Source organism: Mustela putorius, unplaced genomic scaffold (assembly GCF_011764305.1).
Source record: "Mustela putorius furo isolate JIRA1106 unplaced genomic scaffold, ASM1176430v1.1 tig00537335_pilon_pilon_pilon, whole genome shotgun sequence".
Classification (NCBI taxonomy): domain Eukaryota; kingdom Metazoa; phylum Chordata; class Mammalia; order Carnivora; family Mustelidae; genus Mustela; species Mustela putorius.
In genome coordinates, this window is record NW_025422457.1 from 5,910,046 (window position 1) to 5,924,059 (window position 14,014).

Here is a 14,014-nt window from a genome sequence, read left to right on the forward strand (position 1 = left end):
TTTCCAGAATTCCCTTTCCTACATACACAAAAAGGCTTTATTGGGAGTCACCAGCTGAGTCTGGCCAAGGGCTTTTGTAAGTGGTTTCTTAATTGATAAAAGTGAACTGGGTTCTCAAAGAGTTATGTTTAAAAATACATTTTAATTTCAGGCAAGCTGAACTTATTATTCCATCCAAATTGCCTTTTTTTTTTGGATTGTGCAACAAGCATGTTCTTACTAATGACCCCTTTGTGTGTTAGCTAGAAATGACCTAAACGTTTCTAAAGGCCACCTCATGTGCTCCAAACAGTCTTTTCGCATGTTAGATAATCTAAAAGGTCACAAATAAGAAAATCCAAAAGCTATCTTTTTCCGTTCGTGACTAACAGTCACGAACTTTTTACATCTCAATAAATAAGTGACAACTTCATAGTTTAAGAAGTTGTCATAAGGGTTTTTTAAAAATATTTTCTTTAAAGACTTTGCAGCATTGCTTTAAGTGTGGCATTAAAAAATAGTTCTGTGTACAGAGATGAAAGTAACACAGAACATTTGTTTTTAGTAAATTCATCCTTTTTTTAGGACATGAATTGGAGAATCCGGTAATTTCCACATTTTGCTTGGTCTATTGAAATTATCAGTGGATACAGACCGTCTTCTTTTTTTTAATGTCTGTGTCTCATTGTAAATAGCCTCTTCTGTCTCTCAATCTTATACCAGCCCCCACCAACATTGCGTGAGATATTCTTGAAGAAATACTATTTTAAAGAAACATTAAAGTAACACTAAATTACAGTCTAAAAGAATAAATGCATAATACCAGATTGAATACAATCATATACAATACAAAACTATATACAAAAAAATACAATTTATTTTTAGAGCAAAATCAGTCCATCAATTTCCTAGAAGGTGCTTGGGGACTGCCTTGAGAATCTAGTATAGAAATATAATCATGTCATCTCCATAGAATATTGTGTTGAGGAGGATTCTGAGGTAAATTTTTACTTGAGTGGAAGAGAGATGTGATTAGCTGGGATGTTACCCAGATCAGAGGAGCAAGGAGACAGATGAACCAGTGATGTGGTTTATCATGACACACTAAATGTTGATGATTAAAAGCTAAAAAGATCACTTCACAACATATTTCATCCATCTTAAGTGAAATTAAATGAGTAACTGTTTTAGTTACTAAGGTTAAAAAAACCCAACCCAGACATTTGACAGGAACTAAACCAAGCAACCATTCAGCCAACAGGTTAGTTTTTGAGTTGGATGTGACACAGCATCACAAGTTCTCTATACCTCCGTAGGCATGTTAATTAGCACTGACATGCCTTCATGACTCTGCCTTGCCCCTTTTAAGAATACTCATTAATATCTCACAAAACAAACTGAGGATTGCTGGGGGGAGGGGGGTTGAGAGAAGGGGGGTGGGGTTATGGACATTGGGGAGGGTATGTGCTTTGGTGAGTGCTGTGAAGTGTGTAAACCTGGCAATTCACAGACCTGTACCCCTGGGGATAAAAATATATGTTTATAAAAAAAAATTAAAAAAAAAAAAAAGCTCTCAATGACCAGTTCTTAAAAGGATAAATTAATGCATGCAAATATAGATGTAAGTTAAAATGGAAAACCACTCACTTGTCATCTTGATTTAGGTAGGTGGAAATCTGGAAAGAAATAGCCCTTCCACAGACAGATGTCGTCAGATTTGAAAATGCCTAAATTTGCCACTTCCCCTAATAACTGTCAAACTCAGTATGCATTTAAGAAAATGGCTTATTCTATATGGCCATAAAATTACGGTAGAGTTGAGAGTCGACTCTTCCATGATGATTCTAGAATTAGAGAGTAGCCTGACGTAGAGAGTATCTAGAATTTTTTTGACAATTTTTTAAAAGAGGAAATTATCTAAGGAATAAACCCAGCCTTGGGAAAATACCAGTATGTAGCACAGCCTTCCAGGGATGTTTATGCACAGAAGTCTCTGGTGTCCCTTGTTCTGGCAAACTTCTCCTCCCAGGTAGCTGTGATAATTCTAGAGAAACTTGTCTCAAAAGCAAGAGCTTTAGTGAGTGCATGAGCCCTGGGGAGCCATTCCACTTTCATCTTTCCAGGGGAAGGAAAAGAAATGCCTGGTGTGTATCGGGCTCGTGCTGTGTTCGTTGTGCTATGTTAAGAACTTTCATGTATGGGAACTTTGTTAATCAAATTTATTATTTTGAGAACATGAGTATAGATAATTTTTCATATGCTAGTTGCCTGTGATTAATCGAGATATGCACAGAATGGAATCATTAACAGTCTTCCTTTTCCTTTTGCTTCTGCTCATATAATGTTAATTCTTCAGTTGCTTTCTAAAGTCCAAAGGTATGTTATTCTTTTTAGTGAAAACTACTGACTTAGAATCCTGTATTTTAGTCTTTTAAATGTAAACGCCTAAGGCCTTGCAAGTTTCATTGTTGAATTTCTTTTAAGAAAACATATCCTTCTTTCTGGGTTAAATTTAGTAGCTTGTTTAGCAATGCTTGTGAATAGGCAGATATTAAATGTGTAGTGGTTAAACAGTCCATCTCTCCAGCAGTGGGCTTACGTCAGCTCTTTGCAGCCTAATGGGTAATGGACAATGATGAAAATTATGGTTAAATGTGTAAATGTTCGGATGTAATTCCCTCTTGAGTTTCCAGGAAAACATGGATTTTCTTCAGTCTTACTTTTGGTAGGAAAGTTAACTTGCTATGCATAATTCACTACTTGACTTTAAGTTAATATTTTATTAAAGTCATCAGATTAGAGTTACTGTATTTACTCTTACAAGTTACTCTACATTTTATTTACTCTTACAAGTTACTCTACATTTTGATCAGAAAATGTTGTCTTAGCTGGTTTTTATGAATACACAATGTATTCTAAAATCATGTAACTTTAAATGGAAGAACAGATGCTCAGACTCTGAATATTGCCTCCTATTTTCAGTCCTGCCAACCATTCAGCACGGGCAGCAGGTACTCAGCACAATTGAAGGCATTCCAGTGACTCTACCATGCAAAGCAAGTGGAATTCCCAAGCCGTCCATCATCTGGTCCAAGGTAAATGACCTACCCAGAGGTGTTTGTTAATGTTACGTGTTATCACAGTGTTTGAATATTTTTTGTCATACACGGGACTTGTGACTGTCCCGTAGAATTTTAAAAAAAGGAAAACCCATGCAGTCGTACCACTTGGAAGGGACCTTAAAATGTCCTTAGTACAGTCACACCTGATGCTGGAGTAACATTAACACAACAGTGAACGCTAACGTAACGCCTTCTGTATACCAGGAGCTTTTCTAAACACTTAGCATGTTTGTAGCAGAGCCTTGTCTACCTGTGCCACATCCCCGCAGCCGCTGTGATTTCAGCGCAACTCGGGTGGACAGCTCCGTGCACGCGGCCGGAGTCCCACTTCCTGCGTGTGTCTCTCTAGGTTTTGGAATCAGGGCTTTCTCCAGAGTCCCACAAAGCCACTCAGCCTGCTCTTGGGTAGCTGAGAAGTGTAGGGGCATTAACAACTTGGGGGGCAGGTGTCCTTTATAAATCACCTGCTTCTCATCCATCAGAATACTTCTGAGTTTCTTCACACAGCTTATCAGCCCAGCCACAGGAGAAACAAGAACACTGAAATCTTTTTAACTTTCCTTCCTTGTGTGCCTCACTCCCCCGCCCACCTGCTTGAGCCTCTGGGGATCACTTTCCAACTAAACTTCTTGCCCTCAAATCTTTGTCTTAGACCCTTTCTTTTAGGAAGGCAAAATAAGACATATACAAACTCATTTATTCCCCTCTGTGTCCCTATCATGAAGTTGTCCAGCTTTTACTTGTCTTCTTGCAAAGAGGAAAAACCCATTTGCTAAGGAAGTCCTTTTCATCTTTGAACAGTCATGAAGATAGCATGTATTTTCTGTAAATTAATTTAAATCTGACAGCTATAAGTAATATAAAATGATGGCATAATAACAAAATGTGGCATTTGTATAATTAGTACTACAACCCAAGCATTTTAACATAGCATCTAATTTTATATATCTACAAAGCTCTGAAATATAAAGTAGGTACTGACATCTGGAAGTTAAATAAAAAGGTTAAGCTTTCTGCATTCTGGACACAAAAACCCAGTGCTGTAGCTGATCCCCAAACTCTACAGTGTCTGGTACTATAAAGAAGTTTAATGCATTTTAGGAAAACATAAAAATGAAAGGCCAGGGTGGCCTGTGTGCCATGATAAAACATGAAGGTTAAGAAAGAATTAGGGCTCCAGAGCCTAATTGCCAGGGTTCAAGTCCCAGAACTACTACAGACTGACTGTTATTCCACATCATCCCCAGCCTTTATTATTTTCATCTATAAAATGGGAGATTATGGTAGTTCCTGCTCAGATGATTGTTTTGAACATGAAAATAGTTAATTCATGTGATGTGCTCAAAACTGTGCATGGTTAGCGTATGACTATCCCATTCATTATTATTACCATTATTCGCACCATTTTTAAGTAGCTCTGGAACAAAGGGGACATGGTTCAGTGTGTCAAAATACTGCCTTTGCTTTCTTTGCTCTAATTTTCGTACAAATAACTTAAGTCAAATTAGCATTTTTCAAAAATCTAGTATTTTCCCCCATGGAGATCTTTTTTTTCCTCTCTTCCTTTTCCAGACATGAAGTCACTCCTTCATTATCTTAAAAAAACCTCTTTGTTGTGTTTCACAGAAAGGTGAGCTGATCTCCACCAGCAGTGCTAAGTTTTCCGCAGGGGCTGACGGAAGTTTGTATGTGTCCTCACCTGGGGGTGAAGAGAGTGGGGAGTATGTCTGCACCGCCACCAATGCGGCCGGCTACGCCAAAAGGAAAGTGCAGCTGACCGTCTACGGTGAGAGCCCCCGGAGGAGTGTTTTCCTTTGACATGTCTGCCGGTGCCAAAACTCACATTTCTCTCCCAAATCATATTAGCAGGGGCTGTTCTCCTAAAGTGAACTGCATTTTACAAAAATGCATTTTTACTGCCAACCACCATTTCTTCTACTGAGATTCTTATTTAAAGGGAGAGTAATTGTATAGCCATTCGGAAAAATTTTATGGTGTTTTCCTGAGGAGTAGGCTTACTGCACCCAAGCAGCTTCAGAAACACCCCTTAGTTAAAATCCCCTCGCAAAGCCAAACCTCAGCTATGCCTCGGTGAGCACTCTGCCCTGAGGAATTCCTTGTACAAGTGGCAGATTCTCGAAGGGCATTTCAGCTGACCTCTTCATTATGTTCTGAAAGGAAGAACTAAAAAGGGAAACTCTCTGGTCATTTTCCTTTCAGCTCTCGCTATAAATACATGAATGGAAAGTTTTAGAGATGCCCTGAAACTTTGGAACGCACAGCAGCATCTTTTTGTACATTTTTAAAGAATATTAGTAATCCGCATTTGAATGTAAGGTAACTGTTTTCAATGTACTCTCTCCCTTCCAAAAACATGTGTTTATTTTAGTAAGGCCCAGAGTGTTTGGAGATCAACGAGGACTGTCCCAAGATAAGCCTGTTGAGATCTCCGTCCTTGCAGGGGAAGAGGTGACACTTCCATGTGAAGTGAAGAGCTTACCCCCACCCGTCATCACCTGGGCCAAAGAGACCCAGCTCATCTCTCCGTTCTCTCCAAGGTAGGGGATCGGGGACAGACCTCGACATGGAAAAACAATCTCTTGGGGCAGATGGGTATACCTACTTAGGTTTACAGATGTTTCAAAAAATGATTTTTAAATGTGAGATAATTCACGCATGTACCTGAACCTACAGCAAATACATGTATACCTTCTAAATCACTCTTTAATATCAGAAACGCTAACACCCTACTTTGACGTAATTTCCCCCAGGTGCCTCTACAGGGTAGTTACTGAAATGGAGCATATTTCTATGTAGATCTGGTTAGCACAAATGCATAGAACACATAGAATCTCATTAATCCCATATAAGTCCACAATAAGTCCTCTAATGACTAAGATTTGACTTTCATTAGATGGTTTTGTAAAAATTTTCTTGATTAAAACCTTAGACATTTAAAGGCCCACCGAGACCATAATTGGATAGGCTAATAATCTGATAGGCTAAATTTGGTAGATGTGGAAACCAAAACACCAGAGCCTTTAAGGTACTACCTTTGTTGCCCTGCAAGTACAAGGTTGAATTTACCTCCACCACTTAAAGTTCGCCTGAAACTTTTGGCAATTTTTTTCAGTGGCCCTCTGAACCTTAGATTTCTTATTTATGAAATGGAGTTGATCTTTACCTGCAAGATAATGTATATTCCACACACCCCTGTCTCTAGTTCTCAAGGAGTAGTAGCAGTTACTATTTTAACTCAGTATCATGCCAGAAGCTACTGGTGGAATAAGAATTATAGTCTCTAGCTGTGTCTGTTAAGCTTACTGATGTATAGTTATGAAGCTAGATATTTATGCTACCACTGGTGAGGGTAAAAAAGACAATTAAAGAACTACTTTACATAAACTTACTCTTTCTTTGAAAAATAATTTGCTTTGGATATTTTTGAGTGAAAGAAATACCGTATTACAAATACAGTTAACATTTCCTTGTTTTCTTCCCCAACCCCTTGTCTCCCTTTCCAGAGGCAAATACTGCCACAAACATCACATGCCTCCCATGCAACCATTCTAAAACTGTATAGGATCTTGTTTTCTATGTTTTTAATTTTGTGTGTCTGTTTTCAATTTGCCATATAACATATTACCTATTATTCTACTGCTTGCTGTATTAAGTCAACATTTGTTAATTTTTGTACACATAGGTTTAGTTTCTTTCTTTTTAAATTTTTTTTTCTTTTTAATTTGACAGAGATCACAAGTAGACAGAGAGACAGGCAGAGAGAGATGGGGGAGGGGGGTGCAGGCTCCCTGCTGAGCAGAGAGCCCCATGTGGGGCTCCATCCCAGGACCCTGAGATCATGACCTGAGCCGAAGGCAGAGGCTTAACCCACTGAGACACCCAGGTGCCCCGGTTTAGTTTCTTTTTAACCACGGTATACATAGTCTCCATTTTGTGTATACATTTCCCAGTGTATGAACATTCAGGGTTTTGTTTGTTTCTCTTGGGTTTGGTTTTAGGTTTTTGACTTTACAAACAAGGCTTTTTAGGGAAAATCTTTATGTATATCTCTCTGTATACACATGCATGACTTTCTTTAGGACTGGCACCTAGAGCTGCAGTTTCTGGTCAGGATGAATTCCTACTTTCAGTTGTGTAGACGATGCTAAATTGCTGTCCACAGAGGGACTCCTGGGTTTGCCTTTCTCCCATTAGAAGAGAGGTGCACAGACGTCCCCATTATCATCAATGCCTGGTATTGATGGACTTAAACATTTTTGTTGTTCAGATGGGCATGAAATGGTATCTTGCAACCGTCTGAGTTCTCATGTGACTGACTTCCAGGAGCCCCACATGCTTTTACCTTTTTGTTGGCATTTGTGTCATCTGTAACTTGCCTTTTTAAGCCTGCAGCACAGATTTCTGGTGACTTACTTGTCTTTTTTGTTGTTGAATACAGAAATTGGGTCTGTATTCTTAATAGCACTCCTTTGTTGTATGTGTTGAAAATACCTTTCCTCAGACCACTGCAAGGTTTTAATGTGTGATGTTTGATTATATAGAACTTTACATTTTTTATGTAGCTCAGTGTATACTTCTATTGTTTTTAAGACTTTTACTTTATAAAGAATATTAACAAGCCACCAGTGTTTTAGTCTAATATTTTAAGTTTTTCACATTATGGACCTTGATCCATATGAATTTTTATGTTGTGTCTGTTATTAGGTAGTGCTCTATTTTTTAAATTTTTAATTTTTTATTAACATATAATGTATTATTAGCCCCAGGGGTACAGGTCTGTGAATTGACAGTTAGTAGTGCTCTATTTTTATTTATTTATTTTTCCCATGTGCAGAACCTGTTGCCTAACATCATTTTTTAATAATTGGCCCTTTCCTTGTTCTTTGTAATAATATCTCCATCATTGAGTATTATATGTTGGATTTTCCTAGATACTTACTTCTTTGGGGGAAATTTCGTCCTTAACTCCTTAACTATTTATTCATTTGTCTGTCTCAGGGCCAGTAGAACAATTTTTCTTTTTCCTAGGTACATAAGAAATCTTGATATTAAGCAGGTCTATCTGACCCTCTCCTCCTTAAACTTATTTCAATACAGTTAACATAATGACATTTTTATGTCGATCTGGCTCACTCAACTACATTATTATCCTGTAGGAAGAACATATTCAGTAAATTTTTGAGAATTACAAATGTACCTTCTTTCACTTTTATTTTAACACACTAAATTTTTTAACAAAGCATTGCAGAAAAAACAGGACAGTATTCAAAATATGTTCAAAACTTACTAAAATATATATTTGCTTTGTATAGTCACAACTTAATAAGACAGATAGACGCACAAGTTTTTGATAATTGCAGACCATTAGGTTAGATCCGAGGGTAAAAGGAAACTGATTTTGTATTTGTAAGAACATCATGCAGAATGTATACACTGTATACTATGACATATATACACATACACATACACAATAGAATTATGAAAATTCCTGACTTTAAAGGTATAGAAATAATATAAATGGGAGAAGGGTTTCAAAACGGCTTGCAGAGTAGAAATTTCACACTGAAATGCAGCTGCATTGGGGATATTAAAATTCTGATGTTCTATGGTCTACTATGTGGTTTCTTTCTTTTAGACACACATTCCTCCCTTCTGGTTCAATGAAGATCATTGAGACCCGCGTTTCAGATAGTGGGATGTATCTTTGCGTTGCCACAAATATAGCTGGGAACGTGACTCAGTCTGTTAAATTAAATGTCCATGGTGAGTTTTGAAATGAAGACATGTGATATCTGTGTACTGGCCACAGGAAAATTTGTCATAGTAGTTTCTTTGATAGTCTCCAAATTGCATGTAGAGTAATTAGAGAAAAATTTTCTAAAATTGAAGACTTGTGATTTTCTTTCATTTCCTCTGGAAAGTTTATTTGCCATCTATAGACAATTTTTTCCCTTTTCCTTAAATAAACAGTATTGAAATTTTGGCTCTTCTTTTTACTAAATGTCTACAGTCACTTATGACAACTCTTGATACACTGTAAAAAAAAAAAAAGTGTTTAGACTGATGGCTTTTTGTAGAAGTGATTGTGAATTCTCAAAGAAGAATTTATTAGTATTTAAATGGTCATTTTCAATATTCAAAGAATTCGTCAACTGAAAACATTATGCTTCCTGGAACTCTTTAACTTTTAAAAACTTACGGTTAATCTGTTTTATTCCCTCAACTTTACCATAGTCTGTCCAAAATAGTTATTTACTTAACACATGCTTAGTGAGTACATTCTCTGTCAGGCATTATATAGGTGCCAAATATTCAAGTATCAGGAAAAGATTTTCTTAGGTAGCATTGCCCTGATTTCCCTCTCGGATCAGTCAGCGTAATAGTGTCCTATTAGCCATGGGATTTGAGATCCAAGGAGAGTTCTGTCATTTACTAGCTGTGGTGTATCTTGGGCATTTTACCTACCCTCTCTTACTTTTAGTTTTCTCTTTCATAAAATGCTAACAATCCTCTTAAAATTATAAGGTTGTCACAACCTTATAATTCGCTAAAAATATATTAAGTTTAGAAAACAAAGGACTGAGGAATGGGGCTTTGTAGGGATATAAGGTACATAAATTCTAATGATATCCTTTTGAGTTAACTTGATTCTTTAGTGTATAATGCATGAATATGGAGACCAGTAATACTTGCCAGCATTCTGATAAATTATCTCGTTTTCCTAAAGGAAGGTAGATAAAGACAAGTAATAGAGGCTTGATTTTGATTTTGACTTTCTTCTCTGAAATTAGCAAGTTTTTTACTAGAAATTTTCTCACTGTCTGGCTAAACCGTCCACAAAGAGAGCAAAAAGTAGGAACACCTGAAGAGAAATGCTTTTTCTTTTACTCCCTTATATTATAGAAATCATCACCTTTTAAGAGGGTTTTAAACTTTAAATTATTTATAAATTAAAGGAAACCTAACATTTGCAAACACTTGCTTTTCCCTCAAGTTTGGCATGAGAGCTTTTCTATTTATTATTGCCCATAATCCTTGCAGTGGACAGGAATTGAAGAGGTTTTTCTTGCCTGGATTATCAAGGAAACAGGCCTCGGGAAATTTACTGACTTGCCCTAGATCGTACAGCCAGTACGTGGCCTGAGCCTGGGTCCAAATCCTGAGATTCTTCTACTTTCTGTGCTGCTTCTTTGTAAGGAGTTCTCATTAACAGTGAGAAGAGAAAGGAATTTCTTAAATTGGAATATTAATCCCCCATTGTTTCTAGTTCCTCCAAAGATACAGCGTGGCCCTAAACTTATGAAAGTCCAAGCTGGCCAAAGAGTGGACATCCCATGCAATGCTCAAGGGATGCCTCTTCCTGCCATCACATGGTTGAAGGACGGAAGTGCCGCGCTGGTGGACGGGGTGCGGCTTGTGAGCAATTCGGATGGAACGTTAAGCATTGACCCAGCCCTGCTCTCCGATGCCGGTGTCTATACATGTGTCGCTACTAACATGGCAGGCAGTGATGAAACAGAAATAACACTACATGTCCAAGGTGATTTTCGGCATAAGAAAATATATGTAGGGTGGAGGCATAAAGCTGGCAAAAGTTGTTCTGTGAATAGACAGAAAGCAAGGAAAAGAGTAAGAAATACAGATTGTGAGAAGTACTGTGCGGAAAATTAAAACCGGGTGATGCTCTCTACAATTGTCTCCTTTAAAGATTTTATTTATTTGAGAGAGAGAGGAGAAAGAGAGAGAGAATCCCAAATAGACTCTGCGCTGAGCACAGCCCAACACAGGGCTTGATCTCATGACCCTGGATCAGGACCAGAGCCAAAATCAAGAGTCACGTCTATTAACTGGCTACCCCCGCCACCTGCCCAGGCACCCAGTATCTTGTCTTCTCTAGCAAAATATTTGACCATATCTTTCTGGCAGTTTGATAAGTGTGCTGCATAGCCTGAAGTAGATATGTCTGGCAGCTAGAAATATGTGTCATATGAGGAAGAGAGTCAGGAAAGGTAACAGTTCACCAGTGTGTCTGGTTGATGGTGCTGCAGGAGAGTTTGGTATTGCTTAAGGAAAGCCTGTGATAATGCATTTATTGTTCTAATAGAACCCCCTACACTGGAAGACCTAGAGCCTCCATATAACACCCCATTCCAAGAAAGAGTGGCCAGTGAACGCATTGCATTTCCATGTCCTGCAAAAGGTATGTAGTCCTTGGACATGTGGGCATAAGCATAATGTTATATTATTTCAGAATTCTCTGTTGAACCCAAAACATCTTTATGGAAAGATCCACTTGTTAGTCCTTGTTACACCATTTGGACATTAATCTCTCTTTTAAATAACACCTCTTTGAATAGCTATTTTTTCTCTCACTGGTATTTTATCTACTTCAATGGAAAAACCTCTGTTCTTCCAAGCTTGCCTTATCAATCGTGTGTCCCATGTAGTTCTTGTTAATTCTTAGTTCTCGTGTTAATTCTTAGTTCCTTTGGTCTTGATAAGATTTCTCATTAAAATGTAACAGCTGGAGCTACTCAGAATTTTTTGCACTTATCACACTCAGAAGTATAAATTAAGACTAACTCCTGATACTGCTCTTCTGAAAACCTCTTTTCTTAGATTTACCCTCTACTGGTAATCCTAAAGGCAGGTTCTACCTTGATACTCTGAGGCTTATCCAAACTCCTTTTACCTTCCCAAATTTCTGGGGTTTCCATCCCACCATGTTTCCTGGCAGGAAACTCTTCTTTTCTCTCCTCAGGGGGGATGGGAAAGAGGCGTTGTCACTACCACCCTTGGGATGCCAGTAGGTGGTTCAGAACATCCTTTCACATATGCTTTCATCCACAGTGACTCAGATGTGTTTGCAGCAGTTCCAGCAAAGTCCACACGGAATTCTTTCCGTCACCTCCATGCAGTTGGTACTATCATCGCTCCCACAAAGGCCCCTTAATGATTGTTCCTGGAGGCATCGACAGATGAAGGGCCTCATGGCTCTTCCTGTTTCTGTAGCAAGATTTTGCATCTCTTCACAGTAGCTCTCACCAATGATTATTTTCTAGCAAGCATTACTAGAGAACTTTAATGAGCTTTTCACATACCAAAATAATTATCAGTAACTATCCCCATAGTGGTGAAGGAGGAGACAAGTCCTGGAGAAGAGACCCTTTGAAGGGTTTAAAGTCGGGTATTTGAGTACTTGCTGCTCCTGGACCCCTACCAGGGGCACTGCTGCCCTTTGCTCTCTGTTGGATCCCTGACTCCAACGCTGGCTGGACTTCCCTTTTTCCAGCTGTTTTGACTTCCCCATTCCACTTTGAAAAACCACCTCTTGGGTTTGCCATTTTCACCTGGGATATAATTCCAGGTGAAATTCCATTTAAAGTAGCTGGATGCCTTCCTTCTCTGTGCGACAAGTCTGATCTTGTATGTGACAGTTCTACCATTTATAAGTTAAAGAGACTGTAACTTCTCTGGATTGTTCATTTAATTTTTCATTTATTCACTCTACAAGCATTCATTGAGAAGTCTGATTGAAATGCATAAAGGAATGAGTGGGATATGAAGAAGTGAGGCCATGATTATAACTCTTTTTTCTTTGAAAACGTAGACACCTGCAGTCCGTCAGTTCACCTTCTCTTTCTCATCTTCACTGTTAGTGCAATAAGTACAACTTTCATAGTCACTTTCAAAATTCCTTAACTCAACTTGAGTTTAGCCTTAGTGACACATTCTATATATTCTGCTGTTCTTTTGTATTTGTCTTGGATTATGTGCCAAAATGTTAACATTTGTTATTATCCTTTAATATAAGATTATTAACAATGTCATACAAATGCATTAAATATCCTTTTTATTTTTATAGGTATTAAGAAAATTTTGAAAGTACTTAGACTAGTGCCTGATACATTATTTGCTAAGTAAATACATTCTTAATACAGAATTCATGTTTGTCTATTTCCGGTATGTACTTTTGGCTCTATTACATACTTCAAGATGATTTTATCACTTCTACTCAGCAGCACATCACTTCCACTTACTCATAAATAAATCTAGGAAATCAGTCCTGCCTTCCACTTGCTCAGTTTTCTTTTCAGTATAAAAAGTCAAGAATTGTTCCTATTGTCCTATGTTTAACAGGATGAAATCACCAAATGTGTCAGTAGCAGAAGTTCCTCATCTCTAGGGTATCTGGGCTATTTAGTGTGAATTATAGAGCATTGCTTCTGCACTTATGACTACTTCGTAGGGCAATCTTTGTGTTGTGTTCCTGTGATAGCCTCTTACTTTTTGTTCTTCATTTATTTTTATCCCAAACTCTCTTCACTTGATCAATATAGTTTTTTCCCCACAATGCTCTCACACAAGAAAATGCTTTGGTTTGCTTACTGTCTTCTGAAAGTCTTGATAAAGAGAACTGGCTCAAACACTACCCTAGAGACCATAGGTCTGTTAAGACTGATCAGGAATTAGAGGCATTAAATACCATAACTCTTTGAAATTTCATGCCAGGAGAAATATCTTGTAAGTAGCATGGTACCTTAGGGTACCTTATAGTCGTAACAAAATTTTTGTTTCTCCTCAAAGTATTTGAGATTTAATAATGATTCCTAGTTTTATTATAGAATATCACAAAACTCTAATTTCTTGGTTAGGCACCCCCAAACCAACTATCAAATGGATATGGAATGGAAGAGAGCTGACAGGCAGAGAGCCTGGTATTTCTATCTTAGAAGATGGCACATTGTTGGTCATTGCTTCTGTTACACCCTCTGACAATGGGGAGTATATCTGTGTGGCCGTCAATGAAGCTGGAACCACAGAAAAAAAATATAACCTCAAAGTCCACGGTAAACATAGATAAAATACCAAAATCATACGGTTGAATATGT

The 14,014-nt window shown here is 37.9% G+C and overlaps 1 protein-coding gene across 3 annotated transcripts in view; it reads left to right on the forward strand.

Moving 5' to 3' along the window:
- The window catches only part of HMCN1 (hemicentin 1), a 485,682-nt gene that overhangs the window by 268,986 nt on the left and 202,682 nt on the right, over positions 1-14,014 (forward strand). For all 3 annotated transcript variants that reach the window (XM_004767964.3, XM_004767965.3, XM_013064227.2), the window contains exons 20-26: positions 2,962-3,074; positions 4,728-4,887; positions 5,491-5,659; positions 8,758-8,885; positions 10,390-10,662; positions 11,227-11,322; positions 13,778-13,972. In XM_004767964.3, the coding sequence (XP_004768021.1) occupies positions 2,962-3,074; positions 4,728-4,887; positions 5,491-5,659; positions 8,758-8,885; positions 10,390-10,662; positions 11,227-11,322; positions 13,778-13,972 (1,134 nt within the window). The remainder of the gene's footprint in view (positions 1-2,961; positions 3,075-4,727; positions 4,888-5,490; positions 5,660-8,757; positions 8,886-10,389; positions 10,663-11,226; positions 11,323-13,777; positions 13,973-14,014) is intronic.